General features: G+C 39.5%; 2 protein-coding genes across 2 annotated transcripts; both read left to right on the top strand.

Annotated features, from left to right (window-relative positions):
- The first annotated feature begins 4024 nt into the window (after positions 1-4024).
- Positions 4025-4979, top strand: LOC138908907 (uncharacterized). The gene is made up of 3 exons (XM_070199655.1): positions 4025-4175; positions 4309-4363; positions 4649-4979. Exons 1-3 carry the CDS (start codon positions 4025-4027, stop codon positions 4977-4979), a joined length of 537 nt encoding a protein of 178 aa, XP_070055756.1.
- A 4805-nt stretch (positions 4980-9784) lies between these two features.
- On the top strand, positions 9785-12197 carry LOC138908909 (uncharacterized). The gene is made up of 4 exons (XM_070199659.1): positions 9785-10148; positions 10377-10711; positions 11305-11374; positions 12016-12197. Exons 1-4 carry the CDS (start codon positions 9785-9787, stop codon positions 12195-12197), a joined length of 951 nt encoding a protein of 316 aa, XP_070055760.1.
- The last annotated feature ends 13251 nt before the right edge of the window (positions 12198-25448 follow it).

Raw genomic sequence — 25448 nt, forward strand, 5'->3', positions numbered from 1 at the left:
GTCACTTGGGATTACAAAATCCATATAGACTTTGGCAAGGTTGTAACAATTCGGCCAGTCGTTTTGTTTATTTGAGCCCCTTTGATGCTTACTGTGTGCTTACTTATTTTTTTTAACTTGCGGGGATGGTTGGTTTGGTTTCGGGAAGGCTTTGGAATGAATTGGAACACTTAGTTCCATTGTTGGAAGCTTAAGTTATGGTAGTTGACCAAGATTTGACTTTTGTGTTAACAATCTCAGATACATGTTTTGATGGTTCCAATAGGTTTGTATGGTAATTTTGGACTTAGCATATGTCCGAATTTGGATTAGTAGGTTCCTAAGATGATTTGGCTCGTTTTGCGGAAAGTTGACAATTTGAAGGTTTAGAAATTTCATAAGTGTTACCATGGGTTGACTTTACGACTATCGGGTTTAGATTGTTATTTCGGGACTTGTAATAGGTCCCGTTTTTCATTTGAAACTTGTGTGCAAATTTTGTTTTATTCTGAGTTGGTTTGCTAGGAATCAAACGATTGATTGTGAATATTGAAGTTCTTGAGTTTCAAATCTTGCATGATGTGTTTTGGTGCTCGGTTCATCTTATTACGTGTTATTTTGATATTTTGAGCTTGGGAGCAAGTTCATATGAGGTTTATATACTTGTGTGGATGTTTGGTGTGGGGGCCCGAGGGACTCGGGTGAGTTTCAGATTAATTTCAGACTGGTTTGGTGAAGCTTCAATTTTGCTTGCGCTGCAGACCTTGCATTTGCGAGGGCCTGCTTGGATTTATTATGCCTTCACATTTGCGAAGTGGGGATCACATTTACGATGCTGGGGCCGTGAAGGCCAGCTTCGCATTTGTGAAGGACAACTTCACATTTGTGAAGCTGGTGTCCTAAATGTGACATCCGCAATTGCAAAGGAGGGGTCCGCATTTGTGATACTTGGTCGCATTTGTGATCTTCCTGGTCGCAATTGCGATATCAGAGGCGGAGGGTTTCAGTACGCTTTTGCGAGCAATTTCTCGCAATTGTGAGCCCCTGATCGCACTTGCGACTTCCACAACTTAACATTTAGAAGGGATTTCGGGACTTAAACCCATTTTCTTATATTTTGAGCCCTAGACTTGGAGATGGGCGACTTTTGAAGAGGATTTTCATGCAAGGCAATTGGGCAAATGATTTTTACTTTATTTTGATATTATATCTTGATTTGCCATGGAGTTTTACACCTAAATCATTGAATTTGGAAAGGAATTGGGGGGGGGGGGTATTGATTATATATTGAAAAAACAAAAATTGGAAATTTGAGAGTCGATTTAGGAATCATATATATGAAATCATGGGATTATGGGTAGTCGGGATCTACCCCTTGACTCGGATTTTGACTCTACGGTCAGAGTTCACTTTTTGTTGAGTTTTGGGAATTCGGCAATGAATTGGACTTTATTGTTTGGAATTGATTCCTATAGCATTGTTTGATGTTATTAAGTTATTTTTCGCTAAATTTGAGCTAGACGTAGGTAAAATTTAGAGGAAAGGCTATATTAGAGGATTGATTTGTGCTTATTGAGGTAAGTATCTTGACTAACCTTGTGTGAGGAAAACCCCCTTAGGATTTGGCCTTATTTGCCTATTTGTGTTATGTGAAAAGTGACGTGTACGCGAGGTGACGAGCATGTACACAGGTACTATGTGTGGTTTATGACCAGATTAGACCTTAGACTATTAATATGCCTTAATTTGATGATATTCTTTATATAAATCATGCTTAATCACTTTGTGACTACATTAACTTGATTGCTACAATTGATTTAGCCCTAGTCACGCTTAATATGTTGAACATCCATCCATATTTTTTTATTATTGTCATGTCCTTGTACACCTTATTGATAAATTATGGGCTCATATCTTTGATGGAAATTTGGCATATTGCTTTGTGTTGATTTTGGAACATACGAATATTTTGGGCGGATTGATTGGGTGTTGACACGAGATCTTTGTCATGCAATTGTGATTATTATTATGCATATGTGGCGAATCAAGGGTGGCGTTCTCGGGTTTGCACATGTGGTAAAATAAGGGTGGTGATCTTGATTATGCGCATGTGGTGGAATAAGGATAATATTTCTTGATTATTGCACAAACGGCGAATAAGGTGGCATTCTTGATGATGTTTTTGTGATGGTTTGAGGGTGATTTTCTTAATGATATTCATGTGACGAAACGAGGGTGATATTTCTGATCATGTACATGTTTTCTTTAAAATTCATCATATATTTCAACAAGTTGCAAGTTGTATTTGACATGCTATTATATGCCTCTGTTTCTATTAGATGATTTATTGTCAACAATCAATTTTCCTACGTTGAGTTTTTATCACATGTTTTTACGAGATTGTGGTGTTGTATTCTATTATATATTCTTGCTTCTAGTTATTGATATATTGCACAGGTTCTTTTACTAGTGCATATCACATGACTTGAACCTATCACTACTTCACCGAGGTTAGTCTTGATACTTACTGGGTACCAATTATGGCATACTCATATTACGCTTTGCAATTTTTTTTGCAGACGAGTGTTGGAGGCAACGAACCTAGGGAGTGAGTACATACACTGATTACGAGGATTCAAGATAGTGTTGCATGACCGTCACAGTCCCTTGGAGTCCTATCCCTTATATTTATAGTGTTAATTTCACATTCAAACAGTATTGTACTAGAAAGTCCTTTATGTATTCAGTTTAGAGCTCATGACTCTGTACTACCTAGTTTATGGGAGTTGTATTGTATATTTCCATTTTTTGGCTTATATTAACACTATTTTTGCTTGTTATATTAAATATAATCTTGTTATAACATATTTTGATGATTTAATGTTATTAATGTATTTGGCTTAACTAGTCTCAGAGGTTAGGTGCCATCACGACCCCTTTGGTAGGATTTGGGTCATGATAAGTTGGTATCAGAGCTCTAGGTTAGTTTCTATGGGTCATGAGCAAGTTTAGTAGTCTTGTGGATCGGTAAAGACGTTTGTACTTATCTTCGGCTACCAAGTTGTAAGGAAACTTCACTTTCTTTCATTATTTATCATGCGATTTGTTTATTCCCAAGTTTGAACCTTTACTCTTCTATTCTCTCATAGATGGTGAGGACACATTCTGTAGGATCAATTGAGCAGGCACCCGCGCCCCCTGTTAGAGTTACAAGAGGTCGAGGCCAAGGTAGAGGCTGAGGTGGGGGCACGCATTACATCTAGAGCATCAATTGTGGAGCCACCAGTAGTTGTAGTTGAGAAGCATAGGCCTGATGATGTTGAGCAAGTAGGACTCACTCGGGAGCCTGAGGGGCCTATTGCTACACCAGGTCCTCAGGAGACTCTAGCTTACTTCATAAGTATATGTTTGGGAGTTTGGCCCAAGCATGGTTGATTTTGGTTGTACCAGCTACTTCATAGGATGGGCAAGGAGCCTAGGCTCCCACCGCACGTACACCTGAGCAGTTGTCTCATGCTTATAAAACACCGGGATTTAGGCCGGATCAGACATTAGTTGCAGTCTATCCCGGGTAGGGCCAGTCATGCAAAAGATCTTGGAGAGGTTTTAGAGGCTTCGTCCTGCCTAGTTCAGTGGAGGGGCTTCTAAGGATGTACATGGTTTCTTAGATCAGTGTAAATGTATTCTATGTATTCTGGGTTTGGTGGAGTCGAGCAGAGTTAAATTTACTAATTTTTAGTTGATGGGGCCGGCATATAGATCGTGGCATACTTATGAGATGAACAGGCCAACTGGTGCAGCACCACTTACATGGTCCCAATTCTCGAATATTTTCTTTGGGGACTTTATCCTACAGACCCTCAAGGACAAGTTGTGCAACGAGTTTGAGAATTTTCTCTATGAGGGTATGACTGTGAGTTAGTATGCTATGAGGTTTATAGAGTTATCCCGCCATGAAGCTCCATCGGTTTCTTCTGAGAGGGAGAGAGTCCGTAGATTTGTTGAGGGACTCACCTACAACCTTAAATCTAGGATGACACGGGAGATGGAGATTGAGACTACACTCCATCGTGTTATAGAGATTGCTAGGAGGTTAGAGCGTATCCGCGGGAAGGAGAGGGAGGATACGGAGGCTAAGAAGCCTTGTGGTTTTAGAGAATTTAGTGTTTCCTATTCTGGGGCCAAGTCTCGGCATGGTATAGTTCATTTCAGTCGACAAATTTAGTCCACACTCCAGGTTTCACGTAGTGCTCCAACTAGCCATGTATTTCAGAGTACTCATACTGGGCAGTCATCCTTCAATGTACCTCTTGTACGGGGTTCCTACAGTGGTTATTCCAGTTGTCCAGGGCAGATCTAGTTCCAGCAGCCACTCTAGCACAAGGTTTGTTTTGAGTGTGGTGATACTAGTCATATTGTGAGAGATTTTCCCAAACTTCGGATGAGTGTACCTCAGCAGGGTGCTCAGGCTATGATTCCTGCTCCAAATGTCGCACCACTTGTACAGCTAGCTAGAGGTGGGGGATAGACAGGTAGAGGTTGTCGTATAGGGGAGGCCAGGCCCATTGTTATGATTTCTCTGGTAGGACTAAAGAAGTTGCATCAAATGCAGTCATTACATGTATTGTTCCGCTCTGTCATAGAGATTCTTTAATTTTACTTGATTCAGGTTCTACTTATTCGTATGTGTCATCTTAATTTGCTTCTTGGATATGTCTCGTGATTCTCTGGATGCTCTTGTTTCTGTGTCCACTCCCATTGGGGATTCTATTATGGTGGATCGTGTCCATCGTTCTTGTATGATTTCTAATGGGGGCTACGAGACTAGGGTTGATATTCTATTTCTTAATATGGTGGACTTTGATGTGATCTTGGGTATAGATTGGCTGTCTCCGTACTATGATATTCTTGATTGCCACGCGAAGACCGTGACATTGCCTATGCAGGGGTACCAAGGTTGGAATGGAGAGGTTCTTTGGGGCATATTCCTAGTAAGGTAGTTTCTTTTCTGAAGGCTCAACGGATGGTTGAGAAGGGATGCTTGCCGTACTTAGACTTTGTTAGATATGTCAGTGTTGATACTCCTATGGTTGATTCAGTCCACGTAGTGATATAGTTTCCAAATGTGTTTCGTGCATACCTACCCGACATGCCACCCGATAGGGATATTGATTTTGGCATCGATTTGGCATCAGATATCTAACCATTATCTATTCCACCATATCGCATGGCTCCAACAGATTTGAAGGAATTGAAGGAATAGGTGAAGGAATTTCTAGATAAAGGTTCTATCAGGCCGAGTGTATCACCTTGGGGCACATCAATAATGTGTGTGAAGAAGAAATATGGTTTCATGAGGATATGCATTGACTACAGCCAATTGAACAAGGTTACCATCAAGAATAAGTATCCATTGTCATCCATTGATGATTTATTTGATCAGCTTCAGGGTGCTAGGGTGTTTTCCAAGATCGACTTGAGATTAGGGTACTATCAGTTACAGATCGGGGTTTCAGACATTCCTGAGACACCTTTGAGGACTCAATATGGGCATTATGAGTTTTTGGTGATGTCATTTAGCTTGACTAATTCCCCAGCAACATTCATGCATTTAATTAACAGTGTGTTCTAAACTTATATGGACTTTTTTGTCATTTTGTTCATTGATGATATCCTGGTGTATTCCTGTAGTAGGGAGGAGCACGAGCAGCATTTGAGGATAGCGCTACGGGTGTTGAGGGAATTGAAGTTATATGTCAAGTTCTCTAAGTATGTGGTTGGATTCGGTGGTATTCTTGGATCTAAAGAAGATTGAGCAGCTCATAGTTGCCCTAGACCTTCTACTGCTATAGGTTTTCATCCTTTGCAACCCCATTGACTAAGTGGACTCAGAAAGGTGCTCCATTGAGGTGGTTGGACGTGTGAGGAGAACTTTCAGAAGTTCAAGACTGCCTTGACTACAACTCCAGTTTTGGTTTTGCCTTCGGGATCGTTGATAAGTGTAAATTTTGACCACTTATTAGTACCTTCTTGCTTTAGTTTTAGTCCGAAAGTGTTGATTTATGTTTCCAAAACTAATAAAAGTGTGCAAATTGCAGGAATATTGGAAATTTGGACTGTAATGAAGAAATCCAACTAAAAAATAGTGTTTCCGGCTCATAAGGCAAGAAGGGGCGCAGTAGAACAAAAGTGCGGTCCGCAAAAGAAAGCACATGCCGCAGAATTCTCTCTACGGCCGCATATCTGGTGTTAAAGCTCAGAAGTTGATTGAAGAGAAGTGCGTATTACACACAACTTGTGCGGCCGCAAAACATGGTCGTAGTGACAAGAATTCAACAGGTTCAAAGAGTGTGCAAAACGTCAAGATGGAAGCCTTGCCAGAAGTGCGGACCGCACACAAAATTGTGCGGTCGTAGAAGATGAAGTGCAGATGCAGATCAAATTGTGCGGCTGCAGAATCCCTCAACCTGCAGAATCAAGCAAAGTGCGGACCACACATGGAATTGTGCGGCCGCAAAACCTCCCAAAGGGCATTTTTGTCAGCAAATCTTGGGCCAATATATATAGACGGGAATCAATTTTTTAGGTCAAGTTTGGTAGTTTTTTGAGCTGTAGCCGTTGTAGTTTACCACTTTTGATAATATTTGATCAATTTGGGTTACAAACACAATATTTTATCATTTTAATTTTATAGTATGGCTTTAATAAATGTTTCTTCTTTATTTTCTTTCATTTCTACTATGAGTAGCTAGATATTTACTAGGGTTGTGACCCAACCCTAGTGTGTAAACCTTATGGGTAATTAATCTAATACTTGTTTATGATTGGGTATTTTTTATTTAGCCTTGTTCATGCTTTAATTTTAGAATTGATGCCTTTTTGACTTGGTATTTACTTGAGAAAGAGGGACCTAGTCTAGAAAAACTTGCCTAACAAGAAATTGGGCTAGTTAAGGATTTGACTAGCCTAATTAAAGGGTTTGAACTAGAGATATGGAAAACCCGACTTGAGCTTATATCAACCATTTGGCTTGATACCCATTTGGGCTTGAGAAAGAAAATTGGGCAAAATCACTCTATGACCGAGAGGTATCGAGTGGGTAACTTAGAGTTGAGAGCTATAATACACCACAATCACTAAAACAAGTGTTAACGTTATTAACCCATTAGGATAGCACCTAGGCAAAGGTTACATCCCTAGGCCTTTTACCTATTTGAAAACAACCAAAAATAATTAATCAATTTCTAGTTTCATTTCTCTAGTTAATCTTTTATAGTATAGTTTATAGAAGTAATTTTCAAAACCAACTCGTTTGGAAGAGTATTTAAGCTATTTCTTCTACACACATCGAGTGTACACTCTAACACCCATACTTAGATCCCTGATGAAATCGACCTCGACTCGTAGTTGGGTACTATTCTTCCAACGACCTCTTCCACTAATTGTTGAGTGTGGTTGGGAGTGAATCAAATTTTAGCAGCATTGCCAGGTAGTTATAACTGTGTTAGCTATATATTTGAGTGTGTTTTTGGAATATCTTCTTTCCCTTCCATGTTACTAACTTGTTTAAGAAATCTTAGGTACAATCATGGAAAATAATGAGCTCGGAAATATGCCTTTGGGGAACTTGGATGGCAAGGAGTAACAACTCAATTAGGTACCTCAAGTGCCACAAGCTAATCGGAGAGGTCGGGTACCACAAGACAACGTACCCGTTCCACCCCCACCTCCACCACATCCACCACAAGCGGCTCAACACCGGATATTGTCCAACGAAGGTTATGCTAGCGCAATAGTCCCTTCCTGTATTAGGGCAGGCAACTTTCAAATCACCAACGTGATGCTCACTTTACTTGAGCAACGGGGCTTCTTCACCGGTGTACCAACCCAAAATGCTTACAAACATTTGAAGGGCTTTGTGGATATATGTTAGGGGAGCTAGCAAACTAATGTTTTCGAGGATGGATTGAGGCTAAGGCTTTTTCCTTTCTCTCTACAAGGGAAAACTTTAGATTTGTTGGAACATTTTCCGAACCATTCAATTCACACTTGGGATGAGTTGGCGGCCAAGTTCATTGCTAAGTTTTTCTCTCCCGGGCACATGGATATACTTTGAGATGAGATCTTGGCATTCAAACAAGAGCCGAATGAGCCACTACACGAAATTTGAGAGCGCTATAGAACAATGGTTAAGGAATGTCCCAACAATGATATGACGGAAAACATGTTGCAACAAACCTTTTATCGTGGGATTAACACAACAAACCAATGTCCAGTGAATCAACTACCCGGTGGAAACTTTATGACCATGCCTTATGCGGAGGCATGTGACATCCTAGATAAGATGGCGGCGATGTCATCGGCTTGGAAATACCGGGCGAATGTCCCAAAAGGTGATCCGAATATGATCCACCTCCACAAAGAGTTGCAAGACCATGGGCAAGCCATTGTTGAATTGACCAATACCATGACTCAACTAGCAAAGGGCCATCTCAATCAAGTGCAAGCCCCCAAGAAAGTTCATGTTATGGAGGGAGTTAATGTTTTGGTGAACAAGAAGAGGACCACGGGTCCACAAATACAAACCCGAGTGGAGAACTATGTGAAGATGATGGTGGTTTTGATCAAGATGACTCTTATAATGATCAAGAGGAAGAAGTGCAATATGTGAACAATGTTCAAATGCAAAGAAATAACTTCCAAGGACCAAACCAACAATAATAGCGACCAAAATACAGTCGTGGCAATTGGAGTTCTAATAATCAAGGGAATTGGCATCACAATAAAAATCAAGGAAACTAAAGTGGAAAAAACCAAGGAAATTGAGGAATCAATAACCAAGGTGGTTGGGGTAACAATCAAGTCAATCGGGGGTCGGGTTTTCAAAGGCCCCCAATGTATCAACAACCGAGCAACCCACCTCCTTATACTTCGCATGGTTCAAGTTCTTCAAACAATGAGATGGGACGTATTGAGAATATGTTCAAGCAGATGATGGAAAAGATCGCCGATTCGGATGCCCAACTTGTCTCACATAAGACATCCATCCGAAATCAAGAAGTTCAAATGGGACAAATCGCTCAAGCTCTAAATTCTCGTCCTAAGGGTGCACTACCAAGTGGCACGGTGGTGAACCCAAAGGGTGGTAACAATATGGGACATGCTATGGAGGTTATCACAAGAAGTGGAAGAGGCAGGAATTCACCCATCTCAAGTGAAAGGCGACTTGTCGATGATGACCAAGTGATGCAAGAAGCAAAGATCCCAAACAATGTTGTTCAAGCAAATGAGGAAGTTCGAATTGATATTGATGATATTGTGGAAGAGACTCAAGAGGAGGTGAACCCGTATAGGGAACACATCATTGACATACTGGAACCGGTAATACAAAAGGCAAAGGCATCATTGCCTAAGCCTCCACCTCCATACCCTCAAAGACTTGACAAGAAAAATGGTGAGAATCAATTCAAGAATTTCATTCAAATGATGAAGAGTCTTTCAATCAAAGTGCCATTTGGTAGAAGCTTTGGAACAAATGTCCGATTATGCAAAGTTTATGAAAGATCTTGTGACAAGAAGCAGTCAATGAATTTTGAGACTATAGTCACTCATCAAGTAACTGCAATTGTTCATTCAATGGCTCCTAAGTTGGAGGATCCCAGTGCTTTTATGAAGTGTCGAGTTTGAAAAAACTCTTTGTGATCTTGAGGCAAGTATAAATTTGATGCCCTATTTGGTTTTCAAGACTTTGGGGATTGGGAAACCAATACCCACTTTTATAATATTGCAAATGACCGATCGTACCATGAAGAGGCCGTTAGGTGTGATTGAAGATGTTTTGGTCCGGGTTGATAAATTCATTCTTCCAGCGGACTTTGTCATTCTAGATTGTGAAGTTGATTATGAAGTGCCACTCATTCTAGGAAGACCTTTACTTGCTACGGGTAATGCTCTTTGTGATGTAGAAGTCGGAGAACTCACTGTCCAGGTTGGTGATGAAAAAGTGGTATTCCATGTGTGTAAGTCTATGCGGAAACCAAATAGCAATGCAGTGTGTTCTTTTGTTGACTTGGTGACTAATGTTATTGTTGATGATATAAGTGCTACTATCAATGTTGGTGATATGTTGGAGGTTATTTTGCTCAATTTTGATGATGACGAGATGGATGGTTTCATGGAATGCGTGAACTCTTTGCAAGGAATGGGGTAGTACAACTATGCACCCCGGAAATTATCTTTGGATCTTGAAAATAGGAAGACTCCTCCTACAAAGCCTTTTATTGAAGAGACACCTACTGTGGAGTTAAATTCATTGCCTCCACACCTTCGGTATGAATTTCTTGGCTCTTGATCTGCTTTACCGATTATTCTTTCCTCTTGGATGACTAACGTGCTAGTTGATTCCACATTGGCTGTGTTACAAAAGAGGAAGAAGGCTATTGGGTGGACCTTGGCGGATATTCAGGTTATAAGCCCCACCTTTTGCAAGCATAAGATCAAGTTGGAGGATAATTCTAAACCATCTATTAAACATCAAAGAAGACTTAATAAGGCTATGCAAGAAGTTGTCAAGAAGGAGATTATCAAGTGGTTGGATGCCGGGGTTATCTACCCCATCTTCGATAGTTCATGGACCTCTCCGGTTCAATGTATCCCAAAAAAGGGGGGCATGATGGTGGTTACCAATGATAAGAATGAATTGATTCCTACAAGAACAGTGACTAGTTGGAGGGTTTGTGTGGATTATCGCAAGCTCAATAAAGTAACAAGGAAGGATCACTTTCCACTTCCTTTAATAGATTAAATGCTCGATAGATTGGCCGGCTGTGCTTTCTATTGCTTTCTTTATGGGTACTCGGGTTACAACTAAATTCTCATTGCTCCGAAAGATCAAGAGAAAATAACCTTTATATGTCCCTATGGTACTTTTGCTTTCAAACGATGCCATTTGGTTTGTGCAATGCACCGGTGACTTTTCAACGGTGTATGATGGCTATTGTTACGGACATGGTGGAGGACTACCTTGAAGTTTTCATGGATGACTTCTCGGTGGTTGGGGATTCTTTTGATGATTGTCTTGCAAATTTGGACAAAGTGTTGACTAGATGTGAAGAAACCAACTTGGTACTAAATTGGGAGAAATGTCATTTCATGGTCGAGGAAGGTATTGTCCTTGGCCATAAAAGCTCAAGGAATGGAATTGTAGTTGACAAGGCAAAGATTGAGGTAATTTCTAAGCTTCCACCCCCAACATCGGTGAAGGGTGTGCGGAGTTTCCTAGGCCATGCGGGTTTTTACCTGTACTTTATCAAAGATTTCTCTAAGGTGGTGAACCCATTGTGCAAGCTCCTTGAGAAGGATGCCAAGTTCAATTTCAATGATGATTTCATGAGAGGTTTTTAACTATTGAAGCTCAAGTTGAAAACTACTCCTATCATTAGCGCGCCCAATTGGAGTGTGCCTTTTGAACTCACGTGTGACGCAAGTGACGTAGCGGTTGGGGCTGATTTGGGGCAATGTATCAACAAGATTTTTCATCTGGTCTACTATGCTAGTAAGACCATGAATAGTACCCAAGTCAATTATACCGTTATAGAGAAAGAGCTCATTGCTATTGTGTTTGTGATTGAGAAGTTTCGCCCATACATGATGGGTGCCAAATAGTCCACACGGACCATGCGGCACTTCATTATCTTATGAGAAAAAAAAGATTCCAAAGCTCGGTTGATGAGATGGGTACTCTTGTTGCAAGAATTTGATATTTATATCCAAGATAAGAAAGGTAGTGAAAACAAAGTGGTGGACCACTTGTCTCGTTCGGAGGAGGAGGGGAGGTCGCATGATGACCTTGAAATCAATGACTCATTTCCCAATGAAAACCTTTTGGCCATTTCAATGTAAGAGGTACCATGGTTTGCGGACTTGGCAGATTTTCTTATAAGTGGAATCATTCCGAATGAGTTCTTTTCAAAGCAAAGGAAGAAGATCAAAATAGATTGTCAAGATTATTATTGAGATTAACCATACCTTTTATAGATTTGTATGGATGGGTGATTAGGAGGTGTGTACCGGAAGAAGAGCAAGGTGATATTCTTGAGGCTTGTCATTCTTCACCATATCGTGGTCATCATAGTGGGGCAATAACGGTGGCCAAAGTTCTTAGTTGTGGTTTCTATTGGCCAACTCTTTACAAGGATGCTAGTAATTTGGTGAAATGATGTGATGAATGTCAACGGGCCGGTGGAATCTCAAAGAAAAATGAAATGACTCTCACAACCATCTTGGAGATTGATATTTTCGATGTTTGGGGCATTGACTTAATGGTCCCTTTTGTGAGCTCTTGTGGAAATACCTACATCTTGGTCGCGGTGGATTATGTGTCCAGATAGGTTGAGGCCATCTCTTTACCCAACAATGAGGCGATAAATGTAGTGGCTTTCTTGAAGAAGAATATTTTTGCAAGATTTGGTACTCCACGTGTAATAATAAGTGATGGGAGGGTCACACTTTTGCAACAAAGCTTTTGACACTTTATTTAGCAAGTATGGTGTTACTCACAAAGTTATGACTCCCTATCACCCACAAGCTAATGGTCAAGTGGAAGTCTCCAACTGGGAGATAAAGAGTATCTTGTCTAAAAAGGTGAATGATAATCGGACGGATTGGCCCAAGAAGCTTGATGATGTGTTATGGTCTTATCGGACGACTTGCAAAACACCTATCGGAATGTCTCCATACCTGTCGGTGTTCGGGAAAGCTTGTCATCTTTCGGTGGAACTAAAGCACAAGGAAATGTGGGTTCTAAAGAAATTGAATCTTGATTGGTATATAGCCGCTAACGTGCGGGTTACACATTTGAATGAATTGGATGAGTTCCAGTACCATGCATATGCGAGTTCGTCCTTGTATAAAGAAAAGATGAAATATCTTCATGACAAATACATTTGGAATAAAGAGTTCAAGGTGGGCAATCTTGTATTGTTGTTTAACTCAAGGTTGAGAATGTTTCCCGGGAAGCTAAAATCCAAGTGGAGTGGTCCATTTGAAATTGTTGGTGTGACACTGTTCGGTGCATTAGACTTGAAGAACAAAAACAATGAAGTATTCCGAGTTAATGGTTTCCGGGTGAAGCACTACTTGGGAAAGGTTGGAGATAGCCAAGTGGTGGCTATTATTTACTTCACTTGTGGGTGCTTTGACATTGCGTCATGCCGCGACGTTAAATCAGGCGTTTCTTGGGAGGTAACCCATGTTCTTTTCCTTTTTCTTTTGTAGTTTGATGTTATTTGTGTTCTAACTTGATTTGAAGTGTGCTACAGGGTTGAGTGTGACTTGCAAGAAGGGTGGACAAAAAAAATGGCCAAGTGTTAAAGGAACTGCAAACCACACTTTATTTGTGCTGACCGCACAATTTTATGTCCCACAACAGAAGTACATGTGCGGCCACACATTTCATATGCGGACCGCAAAATTGGAAGTTTGCCAAAGTGTGAAAATGTAAACTCTCTAAAGTTTTGAGTCTGTCAGTGCTGGGCAAATCTGCGACCGCAATACGATTTGTGCGTCCGCACTCAAAAATGTGCAGATCGCACATAAGGCTCAGAGAAGGCGGCCGAGGTGAAAGAGTGCAGACCACACATGGAATTGTGTGGCCGAACTCGACCCCTTTTCCCTCTTATGACTATTAGTGTAAATAGAACTTTTGAGTTCATTTTACATGTTTCACTCTCCTCACAATCACTGTTACTCTGCAAGTTTTCCTAAGAGATTTTCACTGTCCCCCACACACACCTACATGTTCTTACACACACAGTGTACTCATTCTATCTGGTATTCTTCGTTTCATGTTAACTTTTCTGTGTTAGTTTAATTTTTGAAATTTTAGTTTCTTTTCAGGCCATATGTTATTAGAGTTCATCCATGTGTCCATGTGGGGTAGATCTGTATTGGGTAGTTGATAATACATGATCTAAAGGGTTGGGTTAGTGAGATTTAATGTTTATACCATGTTTCCATACCAATTTATACAAGTAATTGCAAAATCTAAGTACAAAATGACTTCCTGTTCGTTAATTTTGAAATCTGCGGCCGCACTTGAATTTGTGCGGTCCACAGTTTTGTGTTTTGGGCAACCTGGTGAAGGCAAGTGCTTCTGCGATCGCACTTTAATTGTGCGGACCACAGAAATCTGAGAGAGGTCGCACTTAAGAATATCAGAGATCTACCTCTTGAGACCCATATGATCGTAACAGATTGATAAATGTGCGGAACGCAGATGTATTCTGCTGCCGCAAAATGGCATGTGCATTGTCTTTAGAGAAGAGGCTTCTGAGCCTCTGAAATTTACTTGTCAGAAGCTAGGCCGAACTTGCAATTATGTGGTCCAGCGCCAGACACGGATGCGCAGACTATAAAGGATATCCCTGATGATGGTAGAGGGGGAGAGGGTACATCTACTGGTGTATAGAGATCAAAGAAGAATGATATATTGGAGGATAGATTTGTTAGTTTGGCCGCCTTCACTGCCTTCCGACTGTGATTGCTGACAAGATCATTGGCACTTGAGCGTCATTTTCTATTGATGGATTTGGATAGATACACCCCTGCATTGTTGAGACAGTTCAGAGCAATAAAGGGTTGGATGTGGTTCACTGAGAAAGTTGAAGATGCCAAGGAGCACCTTGTCTGTGAGTTCTACGCTAACATTTCTCACATCTGAAAGGGGACAAAGGTGAGCAAAGTACGCAACCTCAAGGTGAGGTTTGATCAGCACACACTAAATGCGTACTTAGGGTTTGATGACTTTGAGCTAAAAGAGTACCTAGAGAAGTGTGCTATGAAAGAAGAATTCCGAACATGGATAGATGAGATATTAGCACCACCGGGGGCACCGCCACCATGGTTCACTACTGGGGTTCTCATTCAGTGGAACATATTGAGTTTTTAAGCAAAGGGTTGGCAGACTTTTGTGTGTAGCACACTTGATCCATGCCAGAATGAGACTCATTGCCTCTTCCATGTGTTGTTTTAGTGGCTTATATCATTGTCGGCTACCCAATTAATGTGGGTATCGTGATGTCTGCCAATATTACACTGGTAGCATAGCAGACCAACACGGCTTACCATTATCCCAACACTATCACAGAATACCTTATTCAAAGGTAGAGCCAAGAGCATCTGATATGAAGGTGAAGCCGAAGAAGCCATTTGACTGGTACTCGTTAATGGATGCAACCAACCCAAAGAAGAGAGCTCAACCTTCTACCACCACAGGCCAGTCTGAGGAGCCGGTAGTGGTAGTCTCTGAGATAGATGACATTCCATCTACCTCTGCCGAGCCCTCTTATAGTCTTGCTGCTATGCCTCTGCGACCATCTTCAGGTCCTACCATAGTCCCCGAGGCAGCCCCTGATACAACTCCGAAGTCGGTGCCCATGCCTACAACTCCATTATCTGCTCTGCAAGTCTCCCAGACATTGGTGAGTCTCAACAACTAGATGCAGACAACTACTTCAAAGCTGTCTGAGATATCTAGTACTGTTGCAGTGTAATCATCTACACATGCACCACATTTCTCCATGGATCTTGATGAGAAGCTGTGCAAGATTCTGGACAACCAGAAGATGATCATGGACACTCTAGTACATCACGAGTCAGTTATTGAGTAGTTGACCGAGGAAGTAAAGAAGATGAGAAAGTCCCGGGCAAGTAAGAGTTCAGTTGATAAGCTTAGGAAGGAGGTGACTCAACTTGCGCCAACAGGGGATTTGCCATTTTACATGTTACTTGACCTAGACCAGTCCGCCCCAGATCTATCTGCACCGGTTGCACCAGCTGGCCAATCTGATGAGCCATGCCTTGCTGCCGACACTGCTGAGGCAGTGCATGCAATGTTTGCTACTCCTGCCACTCCCAGAGATGATGATGATGAGATATAGTTGGCTGACCCAACGGGAGACGATGTTGCTGGGGACACTGATATGTCCAAGGATGCTTAGGTAGTTTTCTTCACCCTCTCTCTTTTCACTCTTGTTTTGTTAAACATTGGGGACAATCCTTACTTTTATTCAGGGAGTGGAGTTTATTTGATTGACACATTTTGGATACATTCGGACTGTAATAATTGGATGATTTTGTTTTTTTTTTCTTATTTTTAGTTTATCTATATTTAGTAGTTATTGTTCATTAGCTTCTTTAATTTTTCACTTTAGTTTTTATTTTGTTAGTAGCTTATTTTTATGTTTTTCATAGTAGTATGGATAATAAGCCTTTGGTTTTCTTAATTCCACAGTTCTTTTCAAAGGTAGTTTTGTGTGAACCGGGTGACTCGTCCAGAGGATGGATGGCATGATAACCTTCTTAAGGAAATGAGTCCATTTTTTTGTGTTTAGTAATAATAATAGTAATAGTAATTAATAAAAGGCCTAATCAAGTCATTCTTGAAAAAGAGTAATTCATGCTTCATTTGGTACCAACACACTTAACTACGTGCTTATGGTTTGAAACAAGGTTTTTAAAAGAAAATAGCTCTAGTTAGTGACTTTGAGACTCTTGAGTTGACTTTGGTAATCATTGAGTGGTTTATTGGACCATATTGATATTTAATTTGATTGTGGTTCTTATAGTCTCTCGACTATATCCTCTTTTACGGTCTAGTTGTGTGAGGGGTGAGGTGATCTTTCGTTTCTAGTCCAAGTATCCGTGCGAATGGTCTAGAACTTGCCCCGAATGTGCTTCAAGGCGAAATCCTAAATTTGCTTGGTTTGGGAAATGATTGTAGGCTTTCCTTGGTCTGTTTGAGCTTTCTATTGCCAACCAATATTTTTATCCCTAGTCAACACCCTTTGAGCCTCTAGCCTTTATCATTTGATAACCATGATATAAGCCTTTACTCGTTTTGCCATGATCCTCTCTTGGCACCCACACCTTTCTTAATACTCTTTTGAAATAAGTGGCTTAAGGCATAAGTTTTGGGGGGGGGGAGTTGAGGAATTTGAAAGAGGTATCAAGGCATCAAAAAAAGAAAAGAAATGCTCTCTATGAAAAGAGAAGGCAAGAAAAGAGAAAGAACACAAAAAAAATGCAAGAAAGAGAATAAAAGGAAGGTTGATCGAATCAAAAAGAGGTAATTATCCATAACATGAGCATCAAGGGAGAAAAAGAATGAAATAAACAAGAAAGAGTGATGTAAAGTCTCTCAAACCCCCAAGAAAAAGAGAATGCCTCTAGGAATTGGTAAAGGTGAGCCAAGAAATGAAAATGTAGAGTGCTTAAGGAAAGGTGTAATCACTTACCCATATGATATCCTACCCCAATAAAAAAGCCTTCATTACAACCCGAAAGAAGTCCTACTTGATTTTGAACTAAGTGAGCGTACATTAGTGGTGATCTACATGAGGGGCAAGCCTATGGTACTTGAAGTCGTACTTGTGATATTCTTTTGTGAGAGAAGAGTGAACCTTTCATTGATCTAAAGATTGAGTGCTAACTTCTGAAGTAAGCTTGGCAAATGGAAGTTATATGAGGAAGAGTTTGGATTCCACCATGATCTACATGATAGAACAAGATTCATCGATGAGTAAAGTCAATTCTTGCTAAGGATGAGTGGCAGAAGCAAGAGCACAAGGATTTCACCATTCATCCTCACTCAAGACAAGGGTTTGGATGTTTTATGTTTTCCTTTGACTTAAACTTAATTGTGATGAATTTATCCATATCCATGGAGTAATTCTTCCTTAGGGATTGATGGATTTGGTGTTTTGAGAATTGATTGTGGATATTAACTCTAGATTTATGTATTGAAGTATTTTGGGTATTTTTATTGTTGCATATATATTCACTTGTTTATGTAATCGAAAGAGGCATAATTTGTGATGTTCTTCATTATCTTATTGGTTGAATTCATTGATTCTTGTTAGTAATCGAAAGAGGCTAGTTGAATTAATGTTTAGACATAGTTAGGAGGATAATCGAAAGAGGTTCTCCTAAGTAAGAATCCACTACGAATTCTTGCATATCTTCACCAAGCTTAACTTAGTTCATATCGTAAGGTTGAGACTTAATTGAGAGAGGAGTTTCTACTGAAAGTTTGAACATAATAGAGTGAATTCGAGAGACTCACTTGAACCATAGAAGTGAAGTAACTAGAGTTAATTCCTAAACAAGTATCTTACACCTATCCCATCAAACCCTATTTTCTCCCTTTGATATCTTCTTGCTTACTCTTGTTGCAATTGTCATTAGCCAATAGTTACGCTTTTAGTTAATATTAGTTTTAATTCACACAAATCTAAATTGTTGATCATCTTGAATAACAATAAAGTTGTAAACTACGAAAATATTGTTTAACTCCAATCCATGTGGATACGATATTTTCTATACTATATTCGATTAGCGAGCCTAAGTTTATACGTCGGTTTTACGCTTGTCAAATTTTGACAAAATTTCAAAAAAGACATACTTAAATATGCTCGCTAGTCGAATATAGTATAAAAAATATCGTATCCACATGGATTGGATTTAAACAGTATTTTTGTAGCTTCTAGTTTTAATTGATATCCAAGATGATCAACAATTTGGATTTGTGTGAATTAAAACTAAAATTAACTAAAAGTCTAAACTATTGGCTAATGATAATCGCAACAAGAGTAAGCAAAGAAGATATCAATGGGAGAAAATAGGGTTGATTGGATAGGTGCAAGATACTTGTTTGGGAATTAACTCTAGTCGACTCACTTCTATGGTTCAAGTGAGTCTCTCGAATTCACTCTATTATGTTCAAACATCCAGTAGAAACTCCTCTCTCGATTAAGTCTCAACCTTACGATATGAACTAAGTTAAGCTTGGTGAATATATGCAAGAATTCATAGTGGATTGATCCTTAGGAGAACCTCTTTCGATTATCCTCCTAACTAGGTCTAAACATTAATTCAACTAGCCTCTTTTGATTACTAACAAGAATCAATGAATTCAACCAATAAGATAATGAAGATCATATATGCAATAATAAAAACACCCAAAATGATTTAATACATAAAACTAGAGTTAATATTCACAAACAATTCTCAAAACACCAAATCCATCAATCCCTAAGGAAGAATTACTCCATGGATATGGAAATATTCATCACAATTAAGTTTAAGTCAAAGGAAAACATAAAACATCCAAACCCTTGTCTTGAGTGAGGATGAATGGCGAAATCCTTGTGCTCTTGTTTCTCCCTCTTCTCCTTAGCTTCCTTAGGTCTAAATTATGTTAAAAGTCCTCAAAATACCGTTTTTCTATGTATATATACCAATTAGTTTCGGGCACAATAAAATACACCTTCTCCTACACAAAAAAGTAGACTTTTCAGGATTTGGATGTACGCGGTCAGTGCACAGGACAGTGTGTAAAGTGCACCAAACCCTTGGAAGTGTGCCCGCGCACTTGGCCGTGCACTTTTCACACTGTCCAGCCCCATATGCGCGGTCAGTGCGTGGCTGCGCATTTGCCGCGCACTTTTCACCATGTGATGTTGGGAATAGGAAAAAATCTTAAAAACATGAAAGTTGTAGCCCGTTGAATTAACTTTCCAACAATATAATGTGGAGCCCAAACAAAGTTTTGAGCGAAAGGTTATGTGCATTTTACTAGACACTGCGCAATATGCCTGCTCGATTCTTCGTTTGTTCTTAACTATCATCAGTTGATCCGTGAACATGATCCTGGCTTAATTCCTTGGGCTTTTACTTAGACTTCAAAGCTCCAAATCACTTGAATTCATTCCATAACATATACATAGCTCGGAATCACTCCTACATGGCATAAACCACACAATTAGTGCAAAACATTAGGGATTAAAGCTCAAACTCAACTAAAGTGCAGTAAATTGAAATGTAATAATCGACTAAAACATGAGATTATAGCCTACCATCAACACCCCACACTTAAACCATTGCTCGTCCTCGAGCAATCAAACCACACTTTATATAGACACAACCATACTAAGCAACTCTCCTAACTCATCACACCAAGAATATTTAAAATAGACTAAGCACAGTAGTGTAACATCTTCACCTCAAGATTTGACTCACAAGTACCACGCATTATTTACAACTTACTCACTAACTCTAACATAGAGGTCAATGACATTGCCTTTCCTTCATGAATCATGTGCCCTCACACAACAATAGAGAGTAGTTCCTCACACCATAGAATTTAATAACAATTAAGAACTCAAGATAGAAAGAATTCCCTCACTCTCAGAAATAACATTCATATGCCACAAAAGATGAACCATAGGCTTGCCCGTAGTGTACTACTCTACTAATTGAGCTCATTCAGTCAAGGATCAAATAGGACTTTTAACTGGTTGTAATGTAGGCTGCGGGACGGGTAGGATACATTTAGATATAAGAGTGACTACACCTCCCTAAGCACTTTAATACATACACTTTAACATTCAAAACCCCACACTTATGTCAAACCATACTCCACCTTCACATCAATATACATTAACTCCCAAATTATTTAAGCACATTTACATCAAGAGTCACCACTATCAAAGAATAGTTTTCACAATAATACAACATATGTTTCTTTCTTTTTCAATTCAAGTTGCGCTTAGTTTTTCAAAACAATGCACCTTCCTCCTTATTTCAATAGTTCCACTCAAAAGACAAACCAACCACCCCACACTTCATCTTTTACAAAGTTCATAACAATTTCAAGTGCTCACGATAGGTACAAGGTTCAAATAGATTTTCAATTCAAACAATTAGGTAAGGCTTGTAATGTGGTTGCCAAAGAAAATAAGATTACATGCTCAAAGGGGTTAAGTACGATACATAACAATTAGGTGGGTAATAGAATATAACTGGCTCAATAAAGAAACGCCTAAATTACTTCCAAGACTGAACAAAACTACTATTTCACTTTGCAAACACACGGGGCAAGTTCTAGACATCAAATGCAATGCACAGAATACACAAACCTCATACACATTGCACATAACTCACTAAAGATTGGATTCATCGAGACACTCTAGTCATAGCAGTTAAGCAAAGTTAAGATCATACAATTTAAGGTACATATACAAGAGTCAAAAGCAGAGTCTAAGCGTCATACTAAAGAACTCACTATTCTCAAGGTATAACAAAGTCAAAAGGCATTGCTTCAATTCAAATCATAGCACAAGGTTTCCTACTACTAATAAAATAAAAACTAACTACACCTGGTTCAAACAAAGCCCTTGGAAAAGAACCGCGGCACAAAGCAAAACCAAGGAGGAATTAATACAATAACTACAAAAAAGAAAATATTTTTGTCCTTTTCTTTCGACTTAATTCCCTCAAGAAACCTGTCAAATGATATTCATCGCCGGGAAAAATCAAATAATTTAAATATTTTATGTTTTTTTTCAATATTTTCTATCTCTAACTACTAAAACTAACAACAACTAAAATACATATACATACAACATACAAATATCCCCTACCCCACATTTTAAGTTGTGGCATGTCCCCATTACACACAATTAAAAGGCGTAAGGAAAAGGAAACTTCCCTCAATTTTCTTATTTTCCTAGAATTTATGAACTCTGACCCTAATTCTGAATTCATTTCTTGTTTTCACTCCTTGGGATTCTTCATGGATCTCATTAAGCCCGATTCTTCTAATGATACTTGCAAGACCCGCTCATTTCTTTCTTTCTTGTCCTCATCTTGAGTGGTGAATTGCTCGTTCATGATGATCCTTAACTTGTTTCTGCATTCTTTCACAGGATCAATCCATACATATTCCTGTAAATCCCCAAAAATAAAATCCAGATGATCAAGGTTATAATAAGAAAACAAAGAAGAAAGTTCAAGTGAATATTCCTCTAATATGTCCAAGACTATTTATTTCTCATTCTCTTCTACTACATGTTGCAGATGTGGAAAGGTGGATGGGGGTTTGAACTATTCTGCTGTTGCTTCACACTCAACCACAACCTTATTCTCGATCATCTCGGTTGAATCAGAGTCTTCTTGTACCGTGGAAATCTCTCTTTGTGATGCTTATCCTCTTGGGTAGGCTCATTCTCACAAGTTATCTCCTCCATATATTCACCATCACAACACAATGAGCTTCTTGACTGTGTACTTACCAATTGCCTCACTTGAATTGTTTGGTTGTTAATGGCTTCATCATCTTGTGTAAATCCCTCTACCGGCTTATTTATGAACTTATACACAAGCTCTTCTAAACTATCATTCTCCCCTTGAGGTGGTTGTCTCACTTCACTTCCATTCAAGTTATAACAAGGGTATTCATCCCAACCAGAGTTAAGATTGTGCCCATATGAATCCTCATACATGTACGGACTAGAAACAGAGTGAGACTGTTCAAAATACGAACCATAGGAAGAATACATACCTGCTTGACAATCAACCCATAGATGATTTCCACTGGATTTAAAACACATAGCAGAACGCTGATAATATTCAATTGCTAACTCTTCAACTGTTTTCTTAGGCTGGTTGTACTCCATCTTCACAACACTTAGAGTTCAATATTTATAGTATCTTCTCCAACATTTTAGGTACTACAAAACAAATCTTGAAATGAAGTTAACTAATAAAGAAAATAAAATAGAAAATAAAAGAAAAAATAAAAACTAAAACCTAATTCCTGAATTAGCACTAAAAACTATTTCAAACACTGATTGTCAATCCCCGACAACGGCGCCAAAATTTGATGAGCTAAAAAGACATACTTAAATATGCTCGCTAGTCGAATATATTATAGAAAATATCGTATCCACATGGATTGGATTTAAACAGTATTTTTGTAGCTTCTAGTTTTAATTGATATCCAAGATGATCAACAATTTAGATTTGTGTGAATTAAAACTAAAATTAACTAAAAGTCTAAACTATTGGCTAATGACAATCGCAACAAGAGTAAGCAAAGAAGATATCAATGGGAGAAAATAGGATTGATTGGATAGGTGCAAGATACTTGTTTGGGAATTAACTCTAGTCGACTCACTTCTATGGTTCAAGTGAGTCTCTCGAATTCACTCTATTATGTTCAAACATCCAGCAGTAACTCCTCTCTCGATTAAGTCTCAACCTTACGATATGAACTAAGTTAAGCTTGGTGAAGATATGCAAGAATGCGTAGTGGATTCTTACTTAGGAGAACCTCTTTCGATTATCCTCCTAACTAGGTCTAAACATTAATTCAACTAGCCTCTTTCCATTACTAACAAGAATCAATGAATTCAACCAATAAGATAATGCAGAACATCACAAATTATGCCTCTTTCGATTACATAGACAAGAGAATATATATGCAATAATAAAAACACCCAAAATGATTTAATACATAAAACTAGAGTTAATATTCACAAACAATTCTCAAAACACCAAATTCATCAATCCCTAAGGAAGAATTACTCCATGGATATGGAAATATTCATCACAATTAAGTTTAAGTTAAAGGAAAACATAAAACATCCAAACCCTTGTCTTGAGTGAGGATAAATGGTGAAATCCTTATGCTCTTGCTTCTCCCTCTTCTCCTTAGCTTCCTTAGGTCTAAATTATGTCAAAAGTCCTCAAAATACCATTTTTCTATGAATATATACCAAGTAGGGTCATGCCCAAACAAATACACCTTCTCCTAAGCAAAAAAGGACACTTTTCCGGAGAAGGACGTACGGGGCCGCGCACCTGGAAGTGTGCCCGTGCACTTGGCCGCATACTTTTCACACTGTTCTACCCATATGCACAGTCAGTGCCCGGTCAGTGCACGGCCGCGCACTTGCCACACATGTTTCACCCTGTTTTGTTGGGAATTGGAAGAAACGTAAAACATGAAAGTTGTAGCCCTTTGAATTAGCTTTCCAACAATATATTGTGGAGCCCAAACTATGTTCCGAGAGAAACATTATGTGTATTTTAGTAGACACTACGCAATATAGCTAATACATTCTTCGTTCGTTCTTAACTATCATCCGTTGATCCCTGAACACGATCCTGGATTAATTCCTTGGGATTTTAATCATACTTCAAAGCTCCAAATCACTTGAATTCATTCCATAACATCTACATAGCTTGGAATCACTCCTACAAGGCATAAAACACACAATTAGTGCAAAATATTAGCGATTAAAGCTCAAACTCAACTAAAGTGCAGTAAATTGGAATGTAATAATCGACTAAAACATGAGATTATAGCCTAAAATAATCCATATATGAGTGATGAGGAGCAGAAGAGATTGGAGTGGCTTGGGAGGCTTAATCTTCAAGAGTTCAGTGGAGCTAAGTCAGAGGATGCTCAAGATTTTTTAGATAGGTGTCAGCGAACTCTTCGCAGAGCAGGTCTTTTGGACACCAGTGGGGTTGTATTTACTACATTTTAGCTGATAGGTGTAGCCTACTTATTATGGATGGCTTATGAGTTGAGCATGCCAGACGGCGTGGTTCTCAGTTCTCTCCTTAGAGAAGTTTGTTCCCCAGACTCGAAGAGAAGAGTTGCGCAGGCAGTTTGAGCACCTACACCAGGAGGGTTTGATAGTGACTCAATATGAGATAAGATTTGCAGATTTGGCTTGTCATGAGGTATGGTTGGTTCCTACTAAGAGAGAGAGGATCAGAAGGTTCACTGATGGCCTCAACTATGGCCTACGTTTTAGTTTAGCTAGAAAGGCCAAGACAGATATTAGGTTTGACCAGGTGGTCGAGATTGCTAGGCGCTTGGAACAAGTTTGCAGGACTTGAGCGCGAGGAGTGGGAGGGAAAGAGTCCCCATGGTTCAGGTGGTTTCAGTGGTACCTCATCTGTATGTCAATCATATCACAGCAAAGGTCATCCTTTCAGACCCGTTGGCTCGTCCAGTTCATCGTGATGCATCAGCTAGCCATGTTTTTTGCAGTACATGTCTGACTCAGTCATCTTTAAGTGAAATCTCAGTTCAGAGTTCGTACTGTGCTCCATCAGTTCAGGGTTTATCAGTATCGGACCTCTAGTGGCTATTCTAGTTCTCGGGGTCCAGTTCAAGCCCGACAGTCATCCCTAGATCAAGGTTGCTACGAGTTTGGGGAGTTGGGGAATGTAAGGAGATTTTGCCCCCATTTTATTGGAGGTCATGTGTAGCAGAGAGGACAAGCTAGGACTTTTGCACCAGTTACTACACCACCCGCTCAGCCAGCTCGGGGTGGAACTCAGGCAGTTCGAGATCGCCCTATAGGGGAGGTCGATCAGGTGGTGGTCAGGCTCGATGCTATGCTTTTCCCGTCAGGCCAGAGGCAGTTTCTTCTGATGCTGTGATCACAGGTATTGTTTCAGTGTGCCACAGTGATGCTTCAGTATTATTTGATCCTTGTTCCACTTATTCATATGTGTCATCATACTTTGCTCATTATTTGGTTATGCCCCGTGATTCTTTAGTTATGCCTGCTCATGTATCTATGTCAGTAGGTGATTCTCTTATTGTGGAT

The sequence above is a fragment of the Nicotiana tomentosiformis genome, chromosome 1 (genome assembly GCF_000390325.3).
Source record: "Nicotiana tomentosiformis chromosome 1, ASM39032v3, whole genome shotgun sequence".
Lineage (NCBI taxonomy): Eukaryota > Viridiplantae > Streptophyta > Magnoliopsida > Solanales > Solanaceae > Nicotiana > Nicotiana tomentosiformis.